Source organism: Chrysochloris asiatica, unplaced genomic scaffold, assembly GCF_000296735.1.
Source record: "Chrysochloris asiatica unplaced genomic scaffold, ChrAsi1.0 scaffold00514, whole genome shotgun sequence".
In the NCBI taxonomy this organism is placed as follows: domain Eukaryota; kingdom Metazoa; phylum Chordata; class Mammalia; order Afrosoricida; family Chrysochloridae; genus Chrysochloris; species Chrysochloris asiatica.
In genome coordinates, this window is record NW_006409032.1 from 306,081 (window position 1) to 332,041 (window position 25,961).

Consider the following 25,961-nt stretch of genomic DNA (forward strand, 5'->3'; position numbering starts at 1 on the left):
GACTCAATGGCACCTGACAACAACAACAACAACATGGGGTTTCCTGGGCTGTCATCCTTACAGAAGCAGATCACCAACTCTTTTTCCCTCGGAGCCGCTGCTGAGTTCAAACCACCCGTCTTTTGGTGATCTGACAGAGACTTTAACCACTGCGCCACCAGCAATCCTTTCCATTCACCCAGAAGTCTCAGCAAAGAGCTAAGTCTGCACATGAGGAGGTGCCTGACATCATGAATCCTCGGATGTTGTTAACTGTCCTGACGTCGCATTGGGCGGCTGTAGTCCCCAGGGTTTTCATTGACTGATCTTCAGAAGTAGATCACTATGCCTTTGTTTCAAACGTGCCCTAGTCTGGAAGCTCCGCTGAAACCTGTTCAGTGTCAATAGTAACATGCAAGCCTCCTGTTGCAGCTAGGCGATAGCTGTGCATGAGATGTGGCCAGGAATCAAAGCTGGCCCTCCCAGATGGAAGGGGAGAATTCTACCACAGAGTGATCACAGATCCTTCCCGAAGGTTTGTTGTCACTCGTGCTGTTGAATCAGCTCTGACTGATAGCGACCTTACGTAAAAACAGAATGTGCCGCCCTCACAACCGTTACTATGTTGAAAAGCTCATTATCGCAGCCACTGTGTGTATTCAATTCTGCATTAGGTTTTTCAAGAATTTTCAGAAGCAGATCTCCAAGCCTTTCTTCCTAGTCTGACTTAAGTCTGAAAGCTCCTCTGAAAGCTGCCCACCATGAGTGATCTTGTTGGCATTTGAAACACTGGTTTCTATCTTGCAAGAGAAATGAGGCTGTCCACTCCGACAAAGGTCTGCAGTCTTGGGGACTCTAGAGGGGATTGCTATGAGTCGGAATCGACTTGATGGGAGGGGGCTTGGGGTCTGGTTTCCTAAACAGGACTATTGCCCATCACAGCCCCTCTAGATCACATGGGTGACATTAAGACAAGGCTCTGGCTGGTTTTCGTCATCAGCTGGCACACATCTTCCATTCTCGGACTCATCTATCGTGTCCCTCCTGACCTTCGTCTTGGCGTGCTCTGCCCACTCGATTTTCAGTCACAGCCATGGATCCCAAGATAAAACCACATGCTTTGATCTCACCCTTGTAAAATCCCTTTGCAAACAACAGTCAGAGCTCACTCATGTATCAAAATAATTTTGTTAACAAAAAGGGCACGGGGGAAGAGAGTAAGAGAAAAGGAGAGAAATGAACTTTAATGAACAGTGGGCATTATTAGGGAAAGATTTACTAATACCATGCTATTCGAGGAAAGATCTAGTACAATAAAGGGGCAAGTCATACTCTGGGCAAAGACTATCCCACGGAGAAAGAGGATGTGAACAATGCAGGGTCAAATACTGCTTCCTCCTCCTGGTTATTGTGAAGTGCCATCAAGTTGGTTTCGACTCATAGTAACCCTGTATAGGGTTTCTGAGGAGCAGCTGGTGGGTTTGAACTGCTCACCTTGTGGTCCAATTCTCATTCTGCAGCGCCACACCAGGACTTCAGTCCCACTCCTAGTCCCAACTGAAAAAAAAACCCCAAACCCCAGCTCCACGGTCGTCTAGCCCATTCCCACCTATAGTAACCCTGTGGTACAGAACTGGACCGCCCCGTAGCGTTTCCGACGCTGTCACCTTTGCAAAAGCAGACTGCCACATCTTAGGCAGGTAGAAGAGCTGGTGAGTTCGAACCGCTGGCCTTTCTGTTCTCAGTTGAGCACTTTAGCCACTGCATCCCCAGGGCTCCTTGTATAATGATGGTGACTTAAAAAAAAAAGATCTGGCTTAGAAATTCGAGAAAACATCACATGCCCCAAGTGGACAATATCTTGAATCTCACCCAATGTACATCAGATCTCTGCTACGAGTGGTTGTCCAGTGGATTCTGACTCGTGGAGACCCAATGTGTGCCGAGGAGAACTGCTCCATGGGGTAGTCAAGGCTGTGACCTTTGGAAGCATATAGGCAGATCTTTCTTCTGAGGTGCCTCTGGATGGGCTGAACCTGCCAGTCTTAAGCGCAGTGGCCCGGGCCACTCAGGAAGTCTTTGCCGTACCTGGCTGAATCACAGAGCGCGAGCAGCCACCAAGCTCATCTCTGAAAACGACTCACCAACAGGAGCACTGGAGGTACATGGGACTCTGCCAGCGAGTGGGTGATTGATGGGTACAGGGCTTCTTTGGGGGCAACGAGAATGTTCTAGAACTAGACAGTGGTGATAGCTGTGCAGCATCGTGAACGCAGGAAGTGTCACAATGGAAAACATGACACCGTTGAGTGTTGTTGAAGCGCTCAACAACATATATAAGGCAGAGTAGAACTGCCCTGCTGGCTTCCCACACGGTGGACTATGCAGATGGCCTCAGCTTTCTTGCTAAGGCGTGGCTGAGAGGTTCACACCACTGACCTTTCAGTTGGCAGCCAAGTGTGTCTGTGTATTTTATCACAATTAAAAAAAAAATTTTTCTTTTTAAAAGAAAGTAAAATGAAACTTGGATCTGGGTCTGACCCTGGCTCTGGATCTAGAGGTCAGAGGGGAATGCTGAGATGGATCATGAGTATGTGGTCAGCAACATTCAGTCTGGGGGACAGTCCCCAAGCCCAACATTCTGGTTCTTCAATGGAGAGAGTACACGCAAAAGAAAGGAGGAAGGGGAAGCCTACCGCACAGGCTTTGCCAGCTGGGCAATACAGACCTATGGGGCCAATATGCCTTTGTCCACAGCCATATCAACCTGCATGTGCCCAATCCCATCTGATCTCAGAAGCTAAGCAGAGCAGGATCTGGTTAACACTCAGTTGAAGACATATCTGGAATACCAGGAACTGTTGTTTTTAACCACCACCTGTCTGCCAGCCGGTTGGAATGGGACGGCTTGCATGTCGCTGGAAACTATGCTGCCAGTCCTCTAAATACCAGCAGGGTCACCCATGGTGGGTAGGTTTCAGTGGAACTGCCAGATGAAGAGAAATGAGGAAGAAAGGCCTGGTGATCTGCTTCCAAAACTTAGCCAGTGAAAACCCCATGGACCACAACAGAATCCTGTCTGATACAGTGCTGGGAGATGAGTCCCTTAGGCTGAAAGGCTCTCAAAATACACAGAGGTCTAATCAGTGGACTGGAAACAACAGCTCAACAGTGGTGAACCTGATACCGGGCCAGACAGCATTTTGGTGTTGTATTTGGGGTCACCATGAGTGAGAGCTGACTGGACAACAATTCTTTGTAGTGGAGACTGTCCTATACATTGTAGGACGTTGACCTCCACCCACTAAATGACAGCAGCAACTGCTACCCACTCCCAGTCGTGATGACCAAGAATGTGTCCAGACAGCCAAATGTCCATTCGTGGCAGAAGTGCCCAGAGTGGAGCCCCACAGAGATGTGTTCATTGCCTTTAATGGGCGTGAGTACAACTCACACAGGGTTTAGATTCATCTGGGGGGTGATAAAACGTTACAGAAAGATGGAAATGAGCGCTGCCAAAGATAAGGCAGTCACCACACTTTGGGGGCAGTTAACAGAGGTGCAGCTGGGGTAGAGTTCTATGGAAAGGTCAGGAGGAGGGAGCTGAAAAAGTGCCATTTCTCAAGCAGGGTGTTTGCCTTAGAGTGACTCGTTAGGTTGCCCGTTTGCTTTGTGTGGTTTTCTGAATCTGTGTTCCCTTTGATAATGAAAGGGTTTTTACAATAATAATAAAACCAAAAGCAAAAGGAAAAATGAAACGTTGGCTCAGTAAACTCAGCAGAATTAGCATGCTGTTGTTGTTGCGTGTAGTAGAGACAATCCCGACTCCCAGTGATCTGACGGAGCGGAGTACCACTGCCCTGAAGGGTCCCCTATCCAGTAGTTTCATACCCAGGTATACAAACCCCAAAGAATCAAACACAGGTACTCAAACAAAAACTGGTATACGAATGTTCACAGCACCACTGTTCACAAGAAGAAGTGACTAGCCCTCCAATGGATTGAGAATAAGCAGTATGAAGTCCACTCAAGTGCAGGACTATGGCACAGCCAGAGAAAAGAATGTACTTCTGATACATGTTCCATGGATGATGAAACCTGAAGACACCATGCCGAGTAAAAGCAACCACACACAAATGACTACTTACTTTCTGATTCCATTTATATGAAATGTCCAAACAAATGAGAAAAAAAGCAAACACACACAAAAATCCATTGTGAGTCGAGTTAATTTTGACTCACAATGACCCCAAGTGTGACAGAGCAAATGTGTGCTACACAGGGTTTTCTTGGCTGTAATCTTTATAGAAGCGAATCACCAGACCTTTATTCCACAGTGCCTCTGGGTGGGTTTGCACTGCCAACTTTTAGGTTGGGAGCTGAGTGCAAACAATTCAAGCCACCCAGGACCTACATGAGAAGTGTCTAGAAAAAGCAATTCCATGTTGTTGTGATTGTTAGGTGCCATCAAGACAGTTCCAACTTACAGCAACCCTGTATAGGGTTTCCGAGGATGTAAATCTTCTTCACAGGAGCAGAAAGCTTCACCTTTCTCCCTTGAAGCAGGTGGTGGGTTTGAGCTGCTGACCTTGTTGTCAGCAGTCAAGCGCTTGTTCTGCGCACCACCAGGGCTAGTGCATAAACCCATAGAGACGGTGAGTAGATTAGTGGTTGCCAAGGGCTTGGAGCGGGGAAGGAAGTAGGAGTAAACTGGTTAATGGGTATGGGGTCTCCTTTTGGGTGGAGAGAAGATTCTGGAACTAGAGTTCCGTGATTGTTGGTTGCACAAAGTACAAAAAGTCACCAATGGTAAATATTATGCTGTGTGTATTTTGCCTCAATACAGTTTATTTTTTCTTCTTAAGGAAAAGTCAATAAACTGTGGGCACTTAAAATCAATTCTGTATTGCTTTGCATACCTCCTGCTATCTTATCCAATTTCTCTGCAAATGTGAAAACCCTTAACCTTGTCACCACCGATGAGGGAGCCCCTGTTGGGGTCCCCATGGGCTGCGGGCGGTCAGTTAAGAGTGTCCACGTGACCATAGGACATGGTGCCAGCTCCTGGCCCTTTCCTTATCAGATCCACAATGGGAACAGTCTCCTCCAGAGACAAACCACGCCTCATCAAAGACCCCAGACTCCCTGACTATGACGCAGAGCAACTGTAATAAAACCCCCAGATGACTCTCCCCCCCAAACCCTCCAGGCATGTGACAACTGTGGGCTAGACAGGTGGCCCAGTGCCAGGTGGGAGGCGGTTCTGGCTTCCTCATCCTGCTGGTTAAGTGACCGAGGCCACTTTCCAGACCTGGAATTGGGAGAGGGGCACTGGATGTTATTCATGGAGGTAAGAGAAGACAAGTGAGGGGAATCAAGTCTTATTACTCTTTTGTCTCATTCTTGACATCAGTGATCTCAAAGTGCTAGCAACTACTCAGCTGGGGCTGCTAAAGACTCTAAGCAAAAGGAAAGGGGAGAGAGGAGAAAAGGCGGAGAGAAGAGAGGAGAGGCTGGGAGAGGAAAAGCCCAGCACAGATGGCCTGTCTGCATTAGGAAAAACAGCTTCTTCCACGAACCATGCAGGAGGTGCAGAGAGGAACCCGACCACCAGGGGCGCGTGCCCAGGCTCCCACACCCCCGCTGAGCTGAGGGACCTCAGGGGCATTTCAGATGTTCAATCACCAAGAACAGATCTTAATTTTGACAAAGGGTCTGGTGACAGGATGGGAAATAACTGGTCAATGGATTCCATCAAGTGGCAGGGAGAAAATGAAAAACCTGTCCAACCAGTTACTGGGAACTTCTTCAAGGCAACAGCAGCCAGGGGCCACCTCTCCATAATTACAGGTTTAACTCCACCCCACCTTCTCCCCAAGAGGACAGCACCCCATTTATGGCTCTGTGTGACTCCCCATGGGTGTCACAGTGCTCCATGGGGTTTTCAAAAGCTGATTATTTCGCCAGGCCTTTTTTCTTGACTCAAACTGCCATATTGATCATCCTAACACAACCCCAGAATAATCCTCATCATCCTTGGATGGCGCCTACAAGCAAATATCTGGCAATCTGGGCTGGAGACCCTTTCTATAGCAATGATGGAACCTCCTAAGTCTCTTTACAAAAGGCCTCTGAGCTTTCTGCCTATGCCATTCCACCCAAGAAACAAAAGTCATTTTTTTTTTTTTTTAATTTTCCACGTGTTACAGAGTTAGTTATTTTTTGTTTGTTTGTTTTGTTTTTTTGAGGGGGCCCTGTATGGTGCTGTAGGATAAGCACTCGAGCAACCGCAAGGTTGGCGGTTCAAACTCACCAATCGCTCCTTGGAAACCCTATACATGATCACTGTGAGTGGGACTCAACAGGATAGCACTAACAACAGCAACAATGATCTTTACAACAGAAACCAGTAGGCCGTTCTCCTGAAGCACACTGTTTTAGCCACTCCAAGCCTTTCTGGCGACCTAGCATTTCCCTGGGGGTGCTGGGAAAGGTGAGGCCCAGAAAGCTGCTCCTAGAGCACACCTTTCCTGCTATCCAAACTCCACTCCTTTTGGTCTCTATGCCACACGGTAAAGGAAAGACAGTGGTCTCAGAGTGGTGCTTTTGGTGTCGACACACTTGGCTGCTAACTGAAAATTTGGAAGTTCAAGTCTACTCCGCATCGTTTTGAAAGATAAACCAGCCACTTTAGACTCCATGGAACACACACAGGGTCGCCATGGGTCAGAGTCGGCTGAACTACACAACTGTATCCTGACAACATCCAGAATCCACCTTTCGGATCCTTCTTTACCCAGCAGGTAAGAGGGCTAGGTGGAACTATATAGTAGCATCTGCCCCTGGTGGTGCAGAGGTAACTCACTGGGCACCGAACTGAAAGGCTAGAGGTTCAAGGTCACCCAGGGGCACCTCTCAAGAAAGGGCTAGCAAGATCCTGCTGGAAAAATTCAACCACTGAAAACCCTCTGGAGCACAGTTCTAATCCAACATACAAGGGCTTACCATGAGTCGGAGTTAACTCGTTAGCCAACTGGTTAAGATTTTCATAAGATCTTTGGTGAAAGAAAAGGGAGTAAGTATGAACAAAGAACTCAGATGAGCCAATGTGCTAAATTCGATGTCTGTTTTTGTTTCCGCCAATGCCTGTATGTACACACACACACACACACACACACACACACACACACACACACACACACGAGGACCTCGTTCCCTGCACCATTACAGTGACATAACCACAAAGGAATTTAACGTATCAATACTTGGCAGTGTCCTCTAGACAACACTGTGCTTCTCAGGTGTTCCAGCTACAAACGTGTGTGAGAACCACGAGGCCGGATGACTCACAGGGAAGGTGCGGGGGCTGTCCCGACCTGTGACTGCCCCTCAGGGCTAATTCATTCTCTCACTCCACAGAGCCAAGGGGGCTCCTATCCCTGCAGTCTTCTCCCCTTGATGCCAGCCAGCGGCTTGGATGGGCTGAAGCTGGGAAGCTCCCAATTTTCCCTGAAAGCCATCTTTATCTGTTCCTGCATCTTCTCTTGTCTTTATAAGGCACATGGCCAAAGACTAAACCAAAACAAAGCCCAATGCCCCTGCCGTCAAATGGATTCTGACACATGGTGGACGAGAGCAGAACTCCTCCATGGGGCTTGGGATCTTCACAGCAGCAGACTGCCAAGCCTTTCTTCTGCTGTGTTATTGGTTGGGCTCAAACCAAAAACCTTTAAATTAGTAGATAAAGTAAACCATCTGGGCCATACAGAGACCGTAATTCAAAAACAGGAATCGGCAAAAAAAATTTTTTTTTCAGTGAATGGCCCAGTGCTGGGGATACAGAAGAAATGGTAATGCCAGATCATTGAGCTAGCCCGGTGTGGTAGAGGACGTAACCTCTAAGGCAGAAAAACGGGCAAATGCCAGGGGATTCCCCACCCCCAGCCTGATTACTTTTTCTTAGAGCTTTCTGGATTTTACACATCTCCACAAAGTGCACGGGAAATTCAATGGTTACAAATCCTATTCCCCAATCTGGAATAATCAGGAACACTCTTCAAGGGCAATTAATTTGCCATCTTTCTAGGGACCATGATGGGGAAAGGAAGCTATGGCCTCCAGGGACCAATCCTATCTCCACCACTTGACCATTTGCAGCCATTGGGGCAACCTCCCAGAGCCTCCGGGGGCCTCTATCTGTATGAAGGAATCGCAGGGAGGAATACATGAACTACCCCAAGTGAAGCTCATACAACAGCACGTGACAGGAATGAGCATTCACCACCAAGATGATGTTAACTTTGCCGTGGAGCTGACTGACTTACGGAGACCCCTCTGGTTACAGGGTTTGGATTTTGGGGCTTGTGCCGGGATGTCATAATCATGGAAGTAGACCTCCAGGTCTTTCTTCCGTGGAGCCACTGAGATGGATTCAAATAGCCAACCTTAGGTTAGCAATAAAGCACAAACGGTGCCACCCAGTGACCTCAAAGATGGTGCTGATTATTCAGGTATCAGGAAAAAGTTAAAAAAAAAAAAAAGGAGGAGCTTCAATATGGGGCTAAAATTTCTGCCTAAAAGAAAACCCTTAAGAGTGAGTAACCCACCACCACTGAGTCAATTCCAACTCACACAGTGGCTCTAAAGGACAGAGTAGAACTCTTTCCCCATAGGGGAACCGAAACTGCATATTTTTACTGGAACAGACAGGCTCATCCTTCTCACTTAGAGCGGCTGGCGGGCTTGAACCACTGACCTTATGGCTAGCAGCCCAACACCTAACTCACAGCACCACCAGTATGTCTTCAATCGTTTAGTGCCCCTGAGTTGGTTCAGACTCATTGCGACATTGTATAAGGTTTCCAAGGAACAGCTGGTGGGTTTGCCGTTAAGAGTGCTGGGCTTATCCTATAGTGACTTGTCATTACTTAACCGTGAGAACCTGCCTTTGTTTTCTCTGTTAGAACATCACTGTTTTGGGGACAGTGGGAGAAGGAGGTGGACACTGTCGAGAATGCTTAAACTAGGCCCTCTGAACAATGCAATACCTTCGTCCCAATTGCTGGCCAGTCCCCGGATTCTCCAGAAGCTGACAAGTATTCAAGGAGAAGGAAGGAAGTTGCTATGGAGGCTTGAGGAAGCCTCTGAGAGGGTGTCAGGAGAACAGTAGAATTCTCATCTGGGTTCGATTCCCGGCCAGTGCACCTCACTGCCCAGCCACTGCCCAGCTGTCCATGGTGGATGGTGTGCTGCTAGGAGACTGAACACCTTTCAGCAGAGCTTCCAGACAAAGACAGACTAGGAAGAATGGTGTAGTGATCCATTTCCAAAATAATCAACCAATGAAAACCACACAGCTCTCAATTCATAACCAGTCATGAGGACAGCAGCAGACTGGGTAGCATTCTGTTCTGTCATGCACGGGGTAACAGTAACAATATCAGAGGAATTTCTAGACAGTTCTTACAGGCACATTGCTGTGGCTAGAGACAGAGCTGTAGCCACTAAAGGTCCATTTCAGTTCGTTTAGGGTTCAAAAATCCCCCTCGAAGTTCAATGTCCAAATATGTTCCAAGTCACAGCAGCTCTGCCCGTTACAGAGTTGACCTAAGCTCCACAGTGTCTTCCTGGCCATCAGCGTTACGGAAACTGATCACCAGGTCTTTCTTCCGCTGGGTGACTCCAGGTGGGTTCAGTCAACCTTTCGGTTAGCAGCCGGACACAAACCACTTGCACCAGCCAGAGATCTTCCAGGTGCTGTAAGCCCTCTCCAACTATGGCAACAAGGGCAACATAAGCACATTTAAAACCCTCCAGGCTGGGTTTTCTTCAACAGTCGGGGAATGACAATCACTTCCTGACTAACACCTGCTGCTGGGACCCAGGGGCCAGCCACACCTGAAGAATCCCAGGAAACAGCTGAGATCAAGGTCAGGAGCCTGGTACCCCAGCAGGTGTCGGCCTGAGCGCTGATGTGGCCGCCCCAGCAGGTGTCGGCCTCAGCGCTGATGTGGACGCTCCTCCCCCGCCATTCCCGTTCCCATGACGCAACTCCCAACCCTGGAAAAACAAGCCCCGTTCTCAGGAGCAAGAGATAAAGCCTGCTCAAAACATCAAAAACATCCAGGGCTGGACGCTGGTCGCCAGCCGAAGACTCAACAGCTGATAGCGCCCTCCTGTTTATTTCGACGAAAACGGAAGCGGCAATCGATCCACGGAGGAAAGTCCCCAAGTGTGCCTGCAGAGCCCGTTTCCAAGAAGAAACTCAACTGAGAGAAAGTGGTACAGGACTCAGAAAGAGTTTCCTGTTTCCCCTGGCTCCCCAGTTCAGAGCACCTCCCCCATTTCTGTACACTCTGACAGAGCACGTTCTTGAAAAAACAAAAAACGGTGGCAAAATCACCGGCCAAACAATCTGCCATTTGAACCATTTCCAAGTGTACATTTCAGCGACGCCAATTACGTCCACAGTGTTGTGAAACTACCATCGCTGCTAGTTCCAAAAGGCTTTCAACACCCCAAACGGCAGCTCCGTCCCCCTTTAAGCATCGGTCCTGGGTGTCCCTATACCCGGACCCTCCCTGGTAAAGCAATAATAATCAACTTTGATCTCATACATTTGCCTATTCTAGATATGACGTATCAGTGGGATTACATAGCGGTTGTCCTTTTGTGTCTGGTTTATTTCACCCAGCAGCAAGCAGCCAGGGTTCACTCATGTGGCGCTGCATCCGGACTTGCACTTTACGGCTGAGTAACACTCCATTGTATGGATGGACCATTCAGCCGCTGACACACACACGTGGGTTGTCTCCACCTGTGGAGGACTGTCCACGTATCTGCTTCGTTACCGTTTTCAGTTCTGATTTCAGGTCCTATGGTAATTCTACATCTAACTTTTTGAGAAACTGCCAAATTCCTCTCCACCGCAGCTACACCACTTTACTGTCTCACTAACGATGTCTGGAGGTTCCAATCTGTCACATCTTCACCAACACTTGTCATCTATTTTCTGCTTCTCTGGTCATAGTCATCCTAATAGGTCAAGCAGGTTTCAGGAGAGCTCCCAGACTATGATGCACTAGGACGAAAGGTCAGGCAATCTACTTGCAAAAATTAACCAGGGAAAACACTATGGGTCACTCCAGCATACTGTCCAGTGGAGTGCCGGAAGACAAGTCCCGTGTAGAAGGCACTCAAAATATGGAGTGGCCGCAACCATGGTCTTGAACATTCCGATGATGAAGTTGGTGCATATGACGTTTCATTCCCGTGCCTACCAGATCACCGGGAGCCAAAGTTGACTTGGTGGCAGCAACAATGAAGTGGGTATGAAGTGGTATCTCCTTGCGGGTTTCATAGCACATGCTTTTTTATCCGTGTCTCAGACTTGGCACAAACCCATTCTATAATTAGCTTTGTGGCCTTAGGCAACTTAAATAGCCTCTCTGGTCTCAAAAACAAGGAGACGAATATACTCTCCTTTATGATGTCGCATCTACTCACACAATAGCTCCCACATGACCTCTTCTCCCTTCCCATCAGTGACTGCCAGCTCTCTATTACCAGTCACCTGACCTTTCCTGTTCACACATGCCCAAGCCCCACCTCAAGTCATTTTGTTCTTCTATGACACTCCAACCCCATGGAGTGGGCTCTCTCTTCCCACCAACACCTCTCTCTGTCCTTGACCTGCCAACATTCTCAAGATCTTTCCACGATATAACAATTGTGGTCCCCTCCTAAGAACTGCCACTGCCACAAAGAGCTGTATTCTATGTCCCTTCTCTGCCCCATCTCTCAACACGCTCCCCTCCCCGCTCCCTGTCATCCGTAGAACCCAATGAGTCCACTCATGACTCAACTTCTAGGCTTTCGGGTAGATCTGAGCTCAGATGAAAACACTCTCCTCCCTCCCTCCCTTCCCCTATCTTTTGTGATATAACCCTTAAGATACCCACCCTCAATCCTATTCACTAGTTCTTCTTACATAAAACTTCATGGCACTTGACAGGATCAGGGGGAAATCATCAAGTAACAGGAATGTGTGTGGAAGTTACCTTCCTGGAGGTCAAAACAGAAAGCTGCAGATGGCAACGGAATCATTTGGAAAGAGATAGTGATCGTGGTTACGCAACATGAAGAATGTAATGGAATCAACATCACTGAAACATATATGTGGAAATTGCTGGATTCGAGGATTTTTTTGTTGTTGTGTATATTTTCACCACAATTAAAAAGAAAAAAACATTATAAAGCTACAATGATTAAAACAATATAACACCGGTGTAAGGAAGAGCAGACATATCACTGGGTGCCCAGAAACAGATCCCGAATCAATAATAATGTGGCATAGGTTTCTGTAAGGCATAGTTGCTGGGCTCCAACTAGTTATTTAGGGGAAAATGGACACCTTCTTCAAATTATTCACACAAACAGACCCCAGATGTCCAGGATGAACTTTTTTTTTTTTTACAGTTAAAATTGAAATAGAAAACTGGAAAAATATTTTATAGGCAGAAAGGACCTTCTAAGCATAAAGGAATCGAAACCTGATCCAAACTGGTTGCTGTTGCATTGATTCTGACGCATGGCAGCCCCAAGTGCTGCGGAATAGAACCGCTCCTTAAAGTTTTCTTGGCTGTCATCATTATGGAATCAGATTGCCAGGGCTTACTTCTGCAGCACCAATAGGTGGGTTCAACCCCCATTCCTAAGGTTGGTGTTGTTTTTTGTTGTTGTTAAGGGCCATCGAGTCAGTTTCGACTAATAGCGATCCTGTATAGAGTTGCCAAAGAACAGTTAACCTGGTGGGCTTGAACCGCCAGCCTTGCGGTTAGCAGTTCAGGGCTTATCTGAACGTGTCACAGCCACTTGTGTCAGGGACGTGTGAAGCAACAGCAAGGCAGGTAAGAGCTTAGCTCTGAGCTCTGTAAGCGTCTTCTGCTCCTCTGGCAAAGACACCCAGAACACTGGCATCAGTTAACAAAATGTCTGAAAACAAACTTGGTAGAATTTAAGTTTTCAAACCCACCTAGGTATTAAAAAATAAATGGATCATGGATTAGGAGAGAAAGTGACAAGTAAACATTTTCCCCTCAAAGGTTCAAACACCTCCCCCCCCCCCAATAGCAATTAAAGCAACATAAACAGAAACTATTGAAAATACAGCAGCACCTCCCACCGCCGGCAAATGATGAAAACGTCTCCAAGTTGGCCAAGGTGTTCCCCCTCTCCTCCGAGGCAAGGAGAAGCATCCCCTGGTACAACAGTTCTGGAAAGCTATTTGGCAATCAGAATCAAGTGCTTTTAACCCAGATATTTCACTTCTGGAAAGCTGGTCTAAAGAAACAAATGCTGGAGAACGCAAATGCCCCTCCTCATGAAAACTGACCGTCCAGAAACCATTACCAGTAATGTCAACTGTGGAAAAATTAACAACTATGTTTTCTTTGTTTATTTGGACATCGCCACCTTTTCCCAAATGTCTACTGTGAGCATTTTACTTCTATAATCAGTTAGAAATACATTTGCTCTTTTTTTTTTTAAATCCATTATCTTGAATTCCTACTCATCTTCCAAGTCAGAGGAACTGTCTAGCCATAAGCTGGTAAACTATTAAGCCCCACGAGCACAATCTGGCCCATCAATAGTTTTTTTTAAATAAAGTTTTATTGAAACACAGCCAGGCCCGTGTGTTTATATGCCGTCTATGGCTGCTGCTCACCTACAATGGCAAAGTTGAGTCATTGAGCCAGTGATCAGACGGCCCCAAAATTGTAAAAAACTATTTGCTCTCCAAGTCTTTATAGAAAATATTTGCCAAGCTCTAGTCCAGTGAACGACTGGACCTTGATACATTCAAATGCCACAGATTCTTGCCTCTACACTAAGGGCCTGTGGAGCCTTTAAGAAAAAGGCCTAGGACACTTCTACCAACCCTGAATCTTGGGCATTACCTTTCTGGCAGTGGCTGTGTGTCCAGCACCGCTCGACAAACTGCCCGTTGATGACGGTGGCCGGGCAGTTGGTCTTGCCCTTCACAGTGCCTGGGCAGATGTCTCCACACTCCTCATTGTCGTTTTTGTTCAGACGGATGTAATTATCTTCCACAGAATCTAGGATGCGTGACCAGTCGATGGTGGCCAGGTAACACAGCTCGTTGTTCCTCTCGATGCGGACGGAGCCCCGGGTGATGTTCATCAGGCTGTATAGGCCCAGCTCCTTGAGGTGCACCATCTCGAAGATGACCAGCGCATAGTTGAAGAAGAGGCGCGAGCCGCGGATGACCGTGAGGTTGGGGAACAGGTCCTTGAGGCTTTCCAGCCCGTAGACCCGGAAGAGCAACAAGTAGTCTGTGATCATGATGAGTTTAGGGAAACTGAGGTCGCGGAAGTCTTCGGGCCTCGTCTTAAACATCAGCAATATCTGCAGATGGCCTTCGATGATAGAACAGTTCTGAAGCTCATGCAGCCGGGTGAGGTTGTTACGAATATCCATGCCAGGACACACTGCAAGGAAGAACAAGACCGGTGACCAACACACCACACAAGGATTACCAGTGGCCACTTCATGACCACGTGGTCCACGCAGCCACCAGGGCCCCATGCTCGGTTTGAAGCTCGGTCTACGAAGACAATGTTCTGCCTCCCAATTTGGTGAGTAGCGGCTGGGGCCGTAAAAGCTTGTGAGGTGTACCAAGTAACGCACAACTATTGCTCTTACCCCGTCCAGAGCAACGAAGGGGGAAGAAATTCAAAGACGTAAGGAAATAATTCGTCTAAAGGACCAATGGGCCGTGTGAACCTACAGCCTTCATGAGCCTGAAACCAAAAGAACTAGATGGTGCCCAACCTGACCACTCTGATTGGGATCACAAGATAAGATTCTGGACAGAATGGTAGGAAAAATATAGAATGAAACTCAAAATTGTTGTAAAAAAATGGCAGACTTACTGGTCTAAGGGAGACTGTTGGGACCCCTGAGTCTGGTCCTTAGACATCTCTCAAATCTGGAACTGAACCCACCCCCAGGGACCGCCTTCAGCCAAACAGCAGACGGGTCTTATAAAGTGAACTACCGCCCCTGTCAGGAATGTCCTCCTCAGAACCAGCAAGCATACGAAACTCACAGGGCAGCATCTGCCCAAAATCAAAGTGCAGAAGGCAGGAAGGGGCAGAGGAAAGGAAGACGGTGGAAATGCGGTTACAATGTTATTACACTGAAGTGGGGATTACAGCTAAACAAAGTGTGTCTAAACTACTGAATGTGAAACTAATAGGCGCATTTAAAAAAGTCTAATTCTGCCATCACTACCCTCGTGGTGCAAATAGTTACAGCACTCAGCTGCTCACTGAAAAGTAGAAGACTTCAGTTCATCCAGAGGTACCTCAGAAGAAAGACCTGGCTATCTCAAAAAAAAAAAAAAAAAGCCAGCCATTGAAAACCCTATGGAACACAGTCGTACTCTGCACGTATGGAGGTACCAGGAGTTGGAAGAGCTTGGACAGTTGGAGCCCCCCCGATGCAAAAAGTTAATAAGGTTGGCAAGCAGGGTCCACCCAGAAGCCCCTTGAAAGAAAACGTAACCCACTGTGGATGCCAGCTTATCATGATCCCACGGGGCATGATAAGAACTACCCCACAGAGTTTCCAAGGCTGTCGTTTTGGCAAGAACTAGATCGCCAGGTGGGTTCAAACAGCCAATCTTTCAGCTAGCAGCTGAGCCCTCAACCACTGTACCACCAGGACGCCTTCCTCATAAGGCAGGTCTGAGCAGCTGCTTGAAAAGAAGGCCTAGTGATCCACCAGCCCAGAGGCAGCGTAGTTTACTCTGACACACATGGGGTCACCAAGAGTCGGAGTCGACTCGATGGCAGCTGGTTTTCTTCTTTTGTCCTCTCTTTTTTGTCATGGTCTTCAAATTCTTAAGAGCAGGAGAGCCCTGCATTTTCGTTTTTGTACCAGGCCCAGCCAATTTTGTAAGCGGCCCTGCTCCCTGGCTTTGCGTGAAGAGTCTCCACGCTGAAATACTAAGTTTCAGGCGGTAGGGAAACGTTGCCTTGGCGGAACCGATTAGAAACCTGGAACCTGGACATAATCGCATCAGATATGATGCCGAGGAGATAACGGGGTTACGTGGGGGATTGGGTAACGCTGCAGATGCAGAAGGCTGTCCCCAGCACGTCAGTGGGGAAGGGAGCCAGGAAATGATTTATGGGGGTAAAGGTGTCTGAACCAGAAACCGGCAGGGAGAGCTTAACATATTTGTTTACTCAGTTTTCCCACCTTGCCAGCTCTCCTGCGAAACCTGCCCTCCTGGCCTGGAGTCAAGGCCTAATTACCTTTTACCTGGGTGTGCCGAGGACTTCCCAACCAGCCTGATCTCCCCTGGGCAAACAGCCTGCATGCCCATGCTCCTGAAAGTGGTCCCTCCCAGGCTCTGACACCCTCCATGGCTCCCGCTGACTCCATACTTCCCATTCACAGCCCTCAAAGGTTCCGCCTCTCTGTCTTGTGTGTCCCACGGGCACTCCTCTTAAACAAGGCTGCCCACCTCTAGCATGATGCCACGGCTCCATTTCCTCCCACATAGCACTGCTTATGAGAAAGAATGAAGTTACATAGTGCAGACACTCTAGTAACATGTACCGCACAGAGTGTGTGAGTCTGGGTGTGATGCTTAATCTTCTGGGTGGACTTGGCTGGGCTATGGTTCCCAGTGGTTTGACCAAACGCTAGAATCGTTGCTGTTCCGTAATGCAATGCAATGTCATGACATCACATTACTACAGTGCAATATAACATAATCACCTTCATAATGTAATCCATAGTGACCAACCGATAGAAAGGGGATTTCTTTCAATCCATCAATAGGAAGGGAGCTTTGCTTTGCCATCTGAAACTGAGACTCTTCCTGGAAAGCCAGAGAGCAGGGTCGGTTACAAAACTGGCCTGGGCTGATACAAAGTAGAAACACAAGGCTCCCCTGTTCTTACCATTTTTTAAGCTTTGAGTTGTGGGGACTGCCCTTCAGACTATAAACTGACCTCTGGATCTTAGGACACAGTCTGTAGAAGCCCACCCCCCCCCACACACACACCTATAGCCTGACCTACAGATACTGGACTGTCCAGCCTTCATGATTACATGTCCAATCTCTAGAAGTGAATTTTTCTCTCCCTCCCTCCTGACACATACATAGCATCTCACTGGTTCTCTGGAGAGAATCCTAAGGGAGTGTGTGGGTAACCCTCTCATGACCCATGGGACATGCAGCATCTGCCTACACTTCCCCACTCTAAGGCTTATGGGCAGCTAGCTGGTTTTCCAGGGGCAGTGCACAGGCCGGCAGGAGGGGCCAGTGTAACGGTCTGAAATAGGAGTGGACACTTGCCGTAAATGACTCTTTTTTCAAGATGCTGTACGAAGTAACGCATCCTGAACCTGTGAGTTCATATAAAAATTCTGTCATAGAGAGACAAATATTGCATGCTCTCACTTATGTGAAATATACAGAACAGACCGAAGTTTATTAGTGGTTTTCAGAGACAGGATGGTCCCCTGCACTGTATCAATGGTTACGTTGCTAAACAAAAGTCTGCAAGGCACCCAGAGGCTCCACAAATCCATCCTCTGAAAACCCTACACAGCCCAGTTCTGCTCAACAGCAACTGACGGGTGTTCAGCTATTAATCGCTCTTGAGACACTGAAGTGTAGCTAGTACAACTGAGGAAGTAAACGTTTACTTCGTTTCCTTGTAACTAGATTTAAATTTAAGTAAACACATTGAATGGGGCAGCCCCTTAGAAGGCCCCATGGGTGGGCCCAGACCGTTTGCACTTGGTTATTAGCCTAAATGTTGGCAGTTTGAACCCACCCAGGGTGCTGCAGAAGAAAGGCCTGGCAAACTGGTTCTCTAAAGATGACGGCCAGGAGAATCCTATGGAGCAGCTCTGCCTTGTACCACATGGGGTTCCGATAAGTTGGGATCAGCCTCACTGCAATGGCTTTGGTCTTTAGTGGGTTTCGTGCCCTTTATGCTTGTAAGAAGCGTTCTTTAGAGAGCTGCCTTTTCCCAACACACACACCCCTACCCCCCAGGCCAGGATCTGGAATATTAAACTCAGTCCCAATGCCTACTTATTTTATTCCAGGGCACTAAATCTTCCCCCAGTATCTTTGAGGCAAACAGAGCGTTCTAAAGAACAGTAGCAAATCCTCTTAAAAATCCCCTGAGAATGATTTGAAAAAAAAAAAAAAAAAAAAAAACGCAGCACAAATCAGATCGTAAACAGCAAAGCAAACAATTGGGAAAAACTAAGGAGCAATGTTCCAGGGTCACATTCTGTACAGAACGGATTAAAGCTGAATCGAGGAAACACCCCCCCGACACACACACACACCACACACACACACACATCACCACACCACAATACACTCACATACCACACACCCACTCACCAGAAAGTGAATGGAGAGGGGGCCTCAGTACCCAGCTATCAGCAAACCTTCACCACCCACCTCCCTATTCACTGTCCTGGGGCTGAGTTGAGGAGGGGCCACAGCCAGCCCAGGCTTTGAGAAGACAAGGAATTGGTTCCATGCTCACACTCCTGCCACCCGAGCCCCACTGGAGGCTCCTGGGCTGTGACATCCACGCCTTCCACTTACAGTCTCCTCAGGTACTGAGGTACTGGGCCCCCACCCAGAACCCAGAGCCCCAAGGTCACATGGCCCATTCAGGGGAGTCAGGATGGAGATTCAGCCAAGAAAAACACTGAATGCTTAGTTAAATCCGAAGCTCAGATAAATAACAGCTTCTTTTTTTAAGACAGGTATATCCCGTGCAGTATTTGGGACATGTTGTCGTCATTAAGTATCCCCGAGCCCAGGGCATTAACCCATAGCGCCACACCAGGACTCCATTTGGGACATACGATCCTAAAAAGTCATCCATTACTATGTGAAATTCAATCTTAAATAGAGCCTTGTATTTGGTTTAAACTTGGCCATAGCTCTGTCTGGGTTCCCCAAGTCCTTGCCTCACTCACTCGTTGTCTCTCCCACACCAGGTGACCAAGTAGAACCGTCCTAGCCGGCCATCTTTCCAGGAGTAGAGCACTTCGTCTTTGATTCCACAACCTTTCCATCAGCAGCTGAGTGCTTAACCACTGCGTCACCAGCACTTTTTGGTGGTGTGCCGTGGAGTTGATTCCGACTCATAGTGACCGCGTATAGGGTTTCCAAGGATGGAACTCTTTACGGGAGCAGAAAGCCTCATTTTTCTCCTGCGGAACGGCTGGTAGTTTCGAACTTCTGACTTTAAGGTTAAGCAGCCTGAGCTCTTTAAGACTCAGAAATTCCATTCCTAGGTCTCTACCCAAGAGAACTGAAAGCTGACATTTATACACAAACTTGTATGCAAATGTCCATTGCCATGTTATTCACAAAAGCCCCAAAGTGGATACAGCTCACAAGTCCATCTTTCGATAACTGGATACGTAAAATGTGAAGGGCCATTCCTACAAAAAAATGTTGCTCAATATATTCTGCCACGTCTTGATTCTCAAAGAGACATCAAAAGAGTGACGTCATGACCTATGCAAAATGGGTGAGTGAACCTTCAGACCACTGTTGCTGTTTTTTGTTTTTATGTTAAGTGTACCGTGCACTATGCTTAGTGAAAGCCACACAGTTTATGATTCCATGTTTATTAAATAGCCGGAATAGGCACAGCCAGAGAGACAGGAAGTAGATTGATCTGTGGTTACCAGGGGGACGGTGAGCAACTGCTAATAAGGACAGGTTTCCTTTTCGGTGTGATGCAAACGTTCAAAGGTGGACAGGGTGAGGGTTGGCCAATTCTGTGAATGTACTAAAAACCACTGTATTATAGTCTCTAAATGGGTGAATTACGCGGCATATGAATTATATCTCAATAATGCTGGTATTTAAAAAAAAAAAGGCCGAACTGCTTTAATTGTAGAGAACAATAAAGAATGACTTAAAAAAGAAAAACAAATCTCCAAAGAATCCGACTCTTAACTCATTAAAGCTGTATGCAACCCTATTAGTTCAAGACAATAGAGCAATTAACTATTGGGACAGAAATAGATGTGGAGACTTCTGCTGGTTGTAATCTCTCCGGGTGGGGACAAAAGAAGCTTCCAGCTCCTAATAAGTTGCACATGGCTAATTGTCACACAGGTAGAAGAGGCCATGAGAATGACAGAGTGACCTAGAGGACAGCGAATGGTTTCTGAGCGCTCGTTCTACAAAGCAACTCAGGTGGCACAGTTGACTACGTGGGTGCAGCTCTATCTGCTCTGTCCTGTGTCAGAGTCATGTGTCAGAGTCAACTTGACAGCACCTGGTTTGGGTTTGATACTATGATGTTGTTGTTGTTGTTGTTAAGTGCCGTTGCGTTGATTCCAATCCATAGCAACCCTGAATAGGGTTTAAACTGAGCAGCAGCTGGTGAACTTGAACCACCGACCTTGCAGTTCAAACGACTTTGCAGTCTGACGCATTAGCCCACAGCACCACACCAGGACTCCCTGATAACTATGATGTCATTGTTGTTAAGTACCGTGGAGTCCATTCCGACTTATAGTGACCCTGCACAGGGTTTCTGAGGCTGAAAATCTTTACGGGAGCAGAAAGCCTCATCTTTCTCCCGCAGAGCAGCTGGTAGTTTCAAACTGCTGACTTTGAGGTTAGCAGTCCGATTTGTAACCACTACACTACCAGAGTTCCTTTGATACTATGATATGCACCTATAAAAAGGACCAGGATGGCTCCATATGTTTGATGCAGAAAGACCGTCACGGTCTCAGGTACAACTGAGTGCCTCTTGGAATTAGTGTTGCGGGTTCAAAGGTTTAGCATCATAGCTTCATGGGTCTCTTAAGTCAACAGACTTAGCAGTGTTTATTCAAGCTCTGTTCTTCCTCCCAGTTTGCTGAGTAGCACCTGGGTCTTAAAAGCTGGTGAGCAAGATAAGGCAATTGGTTTGTATTTGTCTTGAGCACCAGACAAAATTGGAGACCCAGGAATCAGTGAAGAAAACGGACTGCGGGTTAAATTACCTCCATAAACCTCTTTTGTCATGAGAATAGAACTGAATGGTGCCTGGCTACCATTACTGAACATTTTGATCGATGACCAATAGATGAACACTGATCAAAAGGAAGAAACTTGCGCAACAGAACTTTAAATTCCTATGGAGACCAGAGTTACTGGATCCTTTGAGGCTGGGAGAACTTTTGAATCAATTGCCTGGGAATCAGTCTTTAAGCCGTGAACCCAAACTATCCCATGATGCCAACATTCAGCTATATAAATAACAGGTTAATTCAATTAATAATGAATGCTTGCTTGGGTATTGTGCTCTTATAAAGAATGATCTGTAGGGATTTAATCTGACAACAGCTAAACTAAGTCACATGCAGGCTGCCTCACCTCTCTCCCATGGAGCAGCTGGTGGTTTTAAACCACCATCTTTTTGGTGAGCAATTGAGCGTTTTCAGAGGCAATCTCATGGTGATAAAACAATATTTGGGGATTCCACAAGGCTCATGGAAAATGGAATGAAAAGATCATAGAAATTTTTTCAGGAACTGTGTGAAGCCCCCGTCATATGGGTAGAGACAGAATGGTGGGGATACGATATGAGATCTGTAGCCAACGTCACTGAATCATCCAGAAATTGTGACTACATCTATGTTTGCTTGTGTTTGGGACAAGATTTGGAAGAAGAAGAAGAAGAAGAAAAAAAAAATCTCTAGGAAATTGTTAACTGAAAAGAACAAGGGCAGAGGAAGCAAAGTTCACATGAAAACAGTCCACACAGAACAAAAATATATAAATGCTAATGAGAGCCAGGGCACCAATTGTCCCGGTGTGCATTTTTTATTGTATGCATTCTTTCGTCACAGTGGGATTTTCTGTGTGTGCTTCCCCCCCCCCCCAGAACCGCCTGTGACATGTTGCCATTTATGTAAATAAGGAGGGAAGGAAATAGATATACTCATAGGTTTTGATATGCAAACACCCTATTCTCTGGAAAGATAACCACACACCCAAAATGAAACAAACAAACAAAATTTTAAAATGGGCCACTCCTTGTCTGGGAAGAGAGGAATGGAGGGGTTGAAGGACCCTGTGGATTTTGACTTTGGGACTCTAGTCTCCACACGGTGGACTGCTACTCAGCCATTCAGAGAAATGAAGCCCAGGTCCACACTGGGAACTGGAAGGGTCTTGAAGGGGGCAGTGAGTCAGACACGGCAGGAATGTTCTAGGCCTCCCACTTTTAGGAAATATCTAGACTAGGCAAAGGTACAGCAGAGACCAAAGTTCATTCAGGGTTGTCAAAGAGTGGGTGGAAGGAGGGGAAAGGAGGACTCAGTACTTAGAGGACACTGAGCTTTTGCTAAGGGCAACGGGAAAAGTTGGGAGCAGGTTAAGGGTGATGGTTGAGCAAGATGAATGTAATGGATGCAAAAAAAAAAAAAAAAGCCATTTCAACCACTTTTGCATTCATTACATGCATATTGGTGGTGGTGGTGTACTGTGAAGTCGGTTCCAACTCATAGTGACCCTGTATAGGGTTTCTAAGCCTGTAAATCTTTACAGGAGCAGAAAGCCTCATCTTCCTCCTGCAAAATTTCTAGTAGTTTTCAACTGCTGACCCTGAGGATAGCAGCCCAACTCATAACCACTAGTAAATTTTATTTGAAAACCACTGACTTTTTTCAAGAATTATCTGTACCGACTCACCCTTGTGGCCCAATTTTCAGCCAAGCAGTAGATATGTATACAGGGGGGATAACAACATTAAAGAGATTGCTCAAGAGCACAAGCAGAATGCAGGACCCTATCCAGAGAAGCAGCCACCCAAAGATGGAGGCGAAGATAAGGACATGGAGAGATAGAGCAGCTGAGGACTCTAGACTCATGGAAAGAGAAGGACTGAGAGTTGGTGGCCAGGAGGCAGGCTTGCAGAACATACCCTTTGGTGGTTTAAATTATTATATATACCCGAGTGTTTAAAACAAAAACAAAAGAGAAAGACTGAGTGCTGGTGGCAAGGAGGCAGGCTTGCAGAATGTGCCTTTTGGTTGTTTAAACGCGGAGTGTTTTTGCACACATCTCCCCACCCCACTCCCCGAACAAAGAAAAATAGGCAATGGAAGCAAATACTGTTGAATGATGCTGCACGGAGGAGATTGTAATCATTGCAATGAAACAAGGATATAGAGCTGATGCTCTTCCATGTAAATTATCACTCAGTTCACAACTGAAAAAAAAAAGATGTGCTCACCATGGAATGGGGAATATTTTCCTAAGGACAAAGTTAAGAAGGAGTAGGAAGGTGGGTGGAATGCAAATAGGAACCACAGGAAGGAAACAGGATCACTGTTGGTACATGGAGCGGAATGTAATCACTGAGATGAACAAAGTGTGTGATTTGTTGAATGTAAAGCTGATGATCTTGTATGTAGACCTTCACTTAATTCACTACAAAAAGTTAAAAAAAAAAAGAATTATCTGTATCATATGAGCCTTGGTAGCTTCATGGTGAAACACTCTGCTACAAATCGAGAATTTGGTGATTCGAACCTACCAGCTGCCCCAGAGGACAAATATGAGGCGGCCTGCTTCTGTAAAGATTGCTGTTGTTAGGTGTCATCGAGTTGAGTTGGTACGAACTCATAGTGACCCTATGCACAACAGAAAGAAACACAGCCCAATCCTGGGCCAACCTCACTATTGTTGCCATGCTTGAGCCCATGGATGCTGCCACTTTGCCAATCCATCTCATTGGGGGTCTTCTTTTACTCTGACCCTCCACCTTACCAAACATGATCTCCTTCTCCAGTGACTAGTCCCTCCTGACAATATGTTCGAAGCATGAGAGATGAAGTTTGGCCATCTTGGCCTCCAAGGAGCACTCTCTGGCTGTGCTTCTTCCAACACAGAACTGTTGATTCTTTTGGCAGCCCATGGTACTTTCAATATTCTCAAACACCATAACTCAAAAGCATCAATTCTTCTACGGTCTTCCTTATTCACTGTCCAGCTTTGGCATGCATATGAGGTTATTGAAAATACCACGGCTTGGATCAGGCGCACCTTAGTCCTCAAGCTGACATCTTTGCACTTCAACACTTTAAAAAGGTCTTGTGTAGCAGATTTGCCTAATGCAATACATCCTTTGATTTTCTGGCTGCTGCTTCCAGGAGTGTTGATGGTTGATCCCAGAAAAATGAAGTCTTTGACAACTTCAATCTTTTCTCCGTTGATAAGAATGTTGTATATTGTTGTATATGTCCACTGGTGAGGATTTTTGTTTTACATTGAGATGAAATCCATACCGAAGGCTGTACTCCTTGATCTTCATCAGTGTTTTAAGTCCTCTTTACTTTCAACAAGCAAGGTTGTATCATCTGTATATTGCAGGTTGCTAATAAGTCTTCCTCCAATCCTGATGCCACGTTTTTCTTCATACAACCCAGTTTCTCGGAATATTTGCTCAGCATACAGGGTGAATAAATATGGTGAAAGAATACAACCCTGTTGCACACCTTTCCTAATTTTAAAGCATTCAGTGTTCCCATGTTCTGTGCAAACAACTGCCTCTTGGTCTATGTATAGGTTCTTCACGAGCACAATTAGGTGTTCTGGAATCCTCATACTTCACAATGTTGTAAAGATTACAACCCTATGGGGCAGTTCTACTCTCTGCTACAGGGCCGCTAGAAATCAGAAGAGACTTAATGTCAACGGGCTTAGGGAAGCTCTGTGGATTTTATATGGGATCAAGTTGACAAACACAACTCCAAAGGTTAGGCAGGAAGCTTGGTAGGTGGTGGGTGTATGTTAACGGGCAGAGGAAACAAACATTGGGGAAAGGCTAAAATGGTTGTGCAGCTTGAAGAACGTAATCAAGGTCACTGTCTTATAGATACAGAAATTGAATTGGTAGGTTTTGCTGTACATATTTTCAATAATAAAATGATTTTTCAGGAAAACCTTTTGGTATATACTTGTGTGTGTGTGTGCAGTATACAACAAACACATATATCAACATCCATTGCTCTTCAGTCAATTCGAACTCCGAATGGCCCTTCGGAACAGAGCAGAGGAGGAACATAGGGTCTCTAAGGCTCTCATCATGAGGGAAGCCGATCGCTCCATGGTTCTTATCTCTCGGTTAGCAGGCGAGCGCTCAATCATTGTTGCCACACAGCTCCTCTCTCTATATGTATTTACCACAATTAAAAAAAAAAAAGCCCCACAGAATTTAAATAGAAATACAGGTGCATACAGGTAAGGTTCAGGAGCTGAAGCAGATCCCTTCCAGGAAGTCTAAGAAAGGAAGGAGTCAGCCTTGTCCGAGTGATGATGTCTGCAGACTGTCTAGGGATGGGAGAGGCTGGATTGCTTTCCCAGGCCTGTGCAAGGTGCTGGCAGGCAGTGTGGAGAGAGGGTGAGCAAACAGTTTGCAGAGAGAGACCAGCGGGCCTCCCTGGAGGGGTGTGACTGAGTGGAGAGTGGGAGACGGGGTTAAGTCACACAGACCAGTCAGGAGGGACTTGGGCACTGAGGTGGGTTCTGGGGATCCTGAGAACAAAGGAATGACGGTGAGGCCAGGGGCACCCTCAACGTAGGATGGACTAGCTAAACAAAATGTGGTTCATCTGAACAATGGAGTTCTGCTCAGCCATAAAGAGACATTAAGGAGTCCTGGTGGCTCGACACTTCAGCACTCAAGGTCTAACAAGCTAAAAGTCTGCAGTTCAAACCCACCCAGTGGCTCCACAATAAAAGCCTGGGGAGCTGCCCCATAAAGATTAAAGTAAAACCCAAACCAACTGCCATAGAGTCGACTCTAACTCAGGTTGTTGTTAGGTACCATCAAGTCATTTCTGACCCGCAGCGACCCTATGTACCACATAACGAAACACTGCCCGAT

General features: G+C 46.6%; 1 protein-coding gene across 1 annotated transcript in view; it reads right to left on the bottom strand.

Annotated features, from left to right (window-relative positions):
* INSR (insulin receptor) overlaps positions 1–22,916 on the bottom strand; it is a gene marked incomplete at its 5' end in the record, with an annotated part of 136,902 nt that extends 113,986 nt beyond the window's left edge. The window contains 2 exons of the mRNA XM_006877480.1: positions 13,938–14,489; positions 22,874–22,916. Of these exons, the coding sequence (XP_006877542.1) occupies positions 13,938–14,489; positions 22,874–22,916 (595 nt within the window). The remainder of the gene's footprint in view (positions 1–13,937; positions 14,490–22,873) is intronic.
* Positions 22,917–25,961: the final 3,045 nt, after the last annotated feature.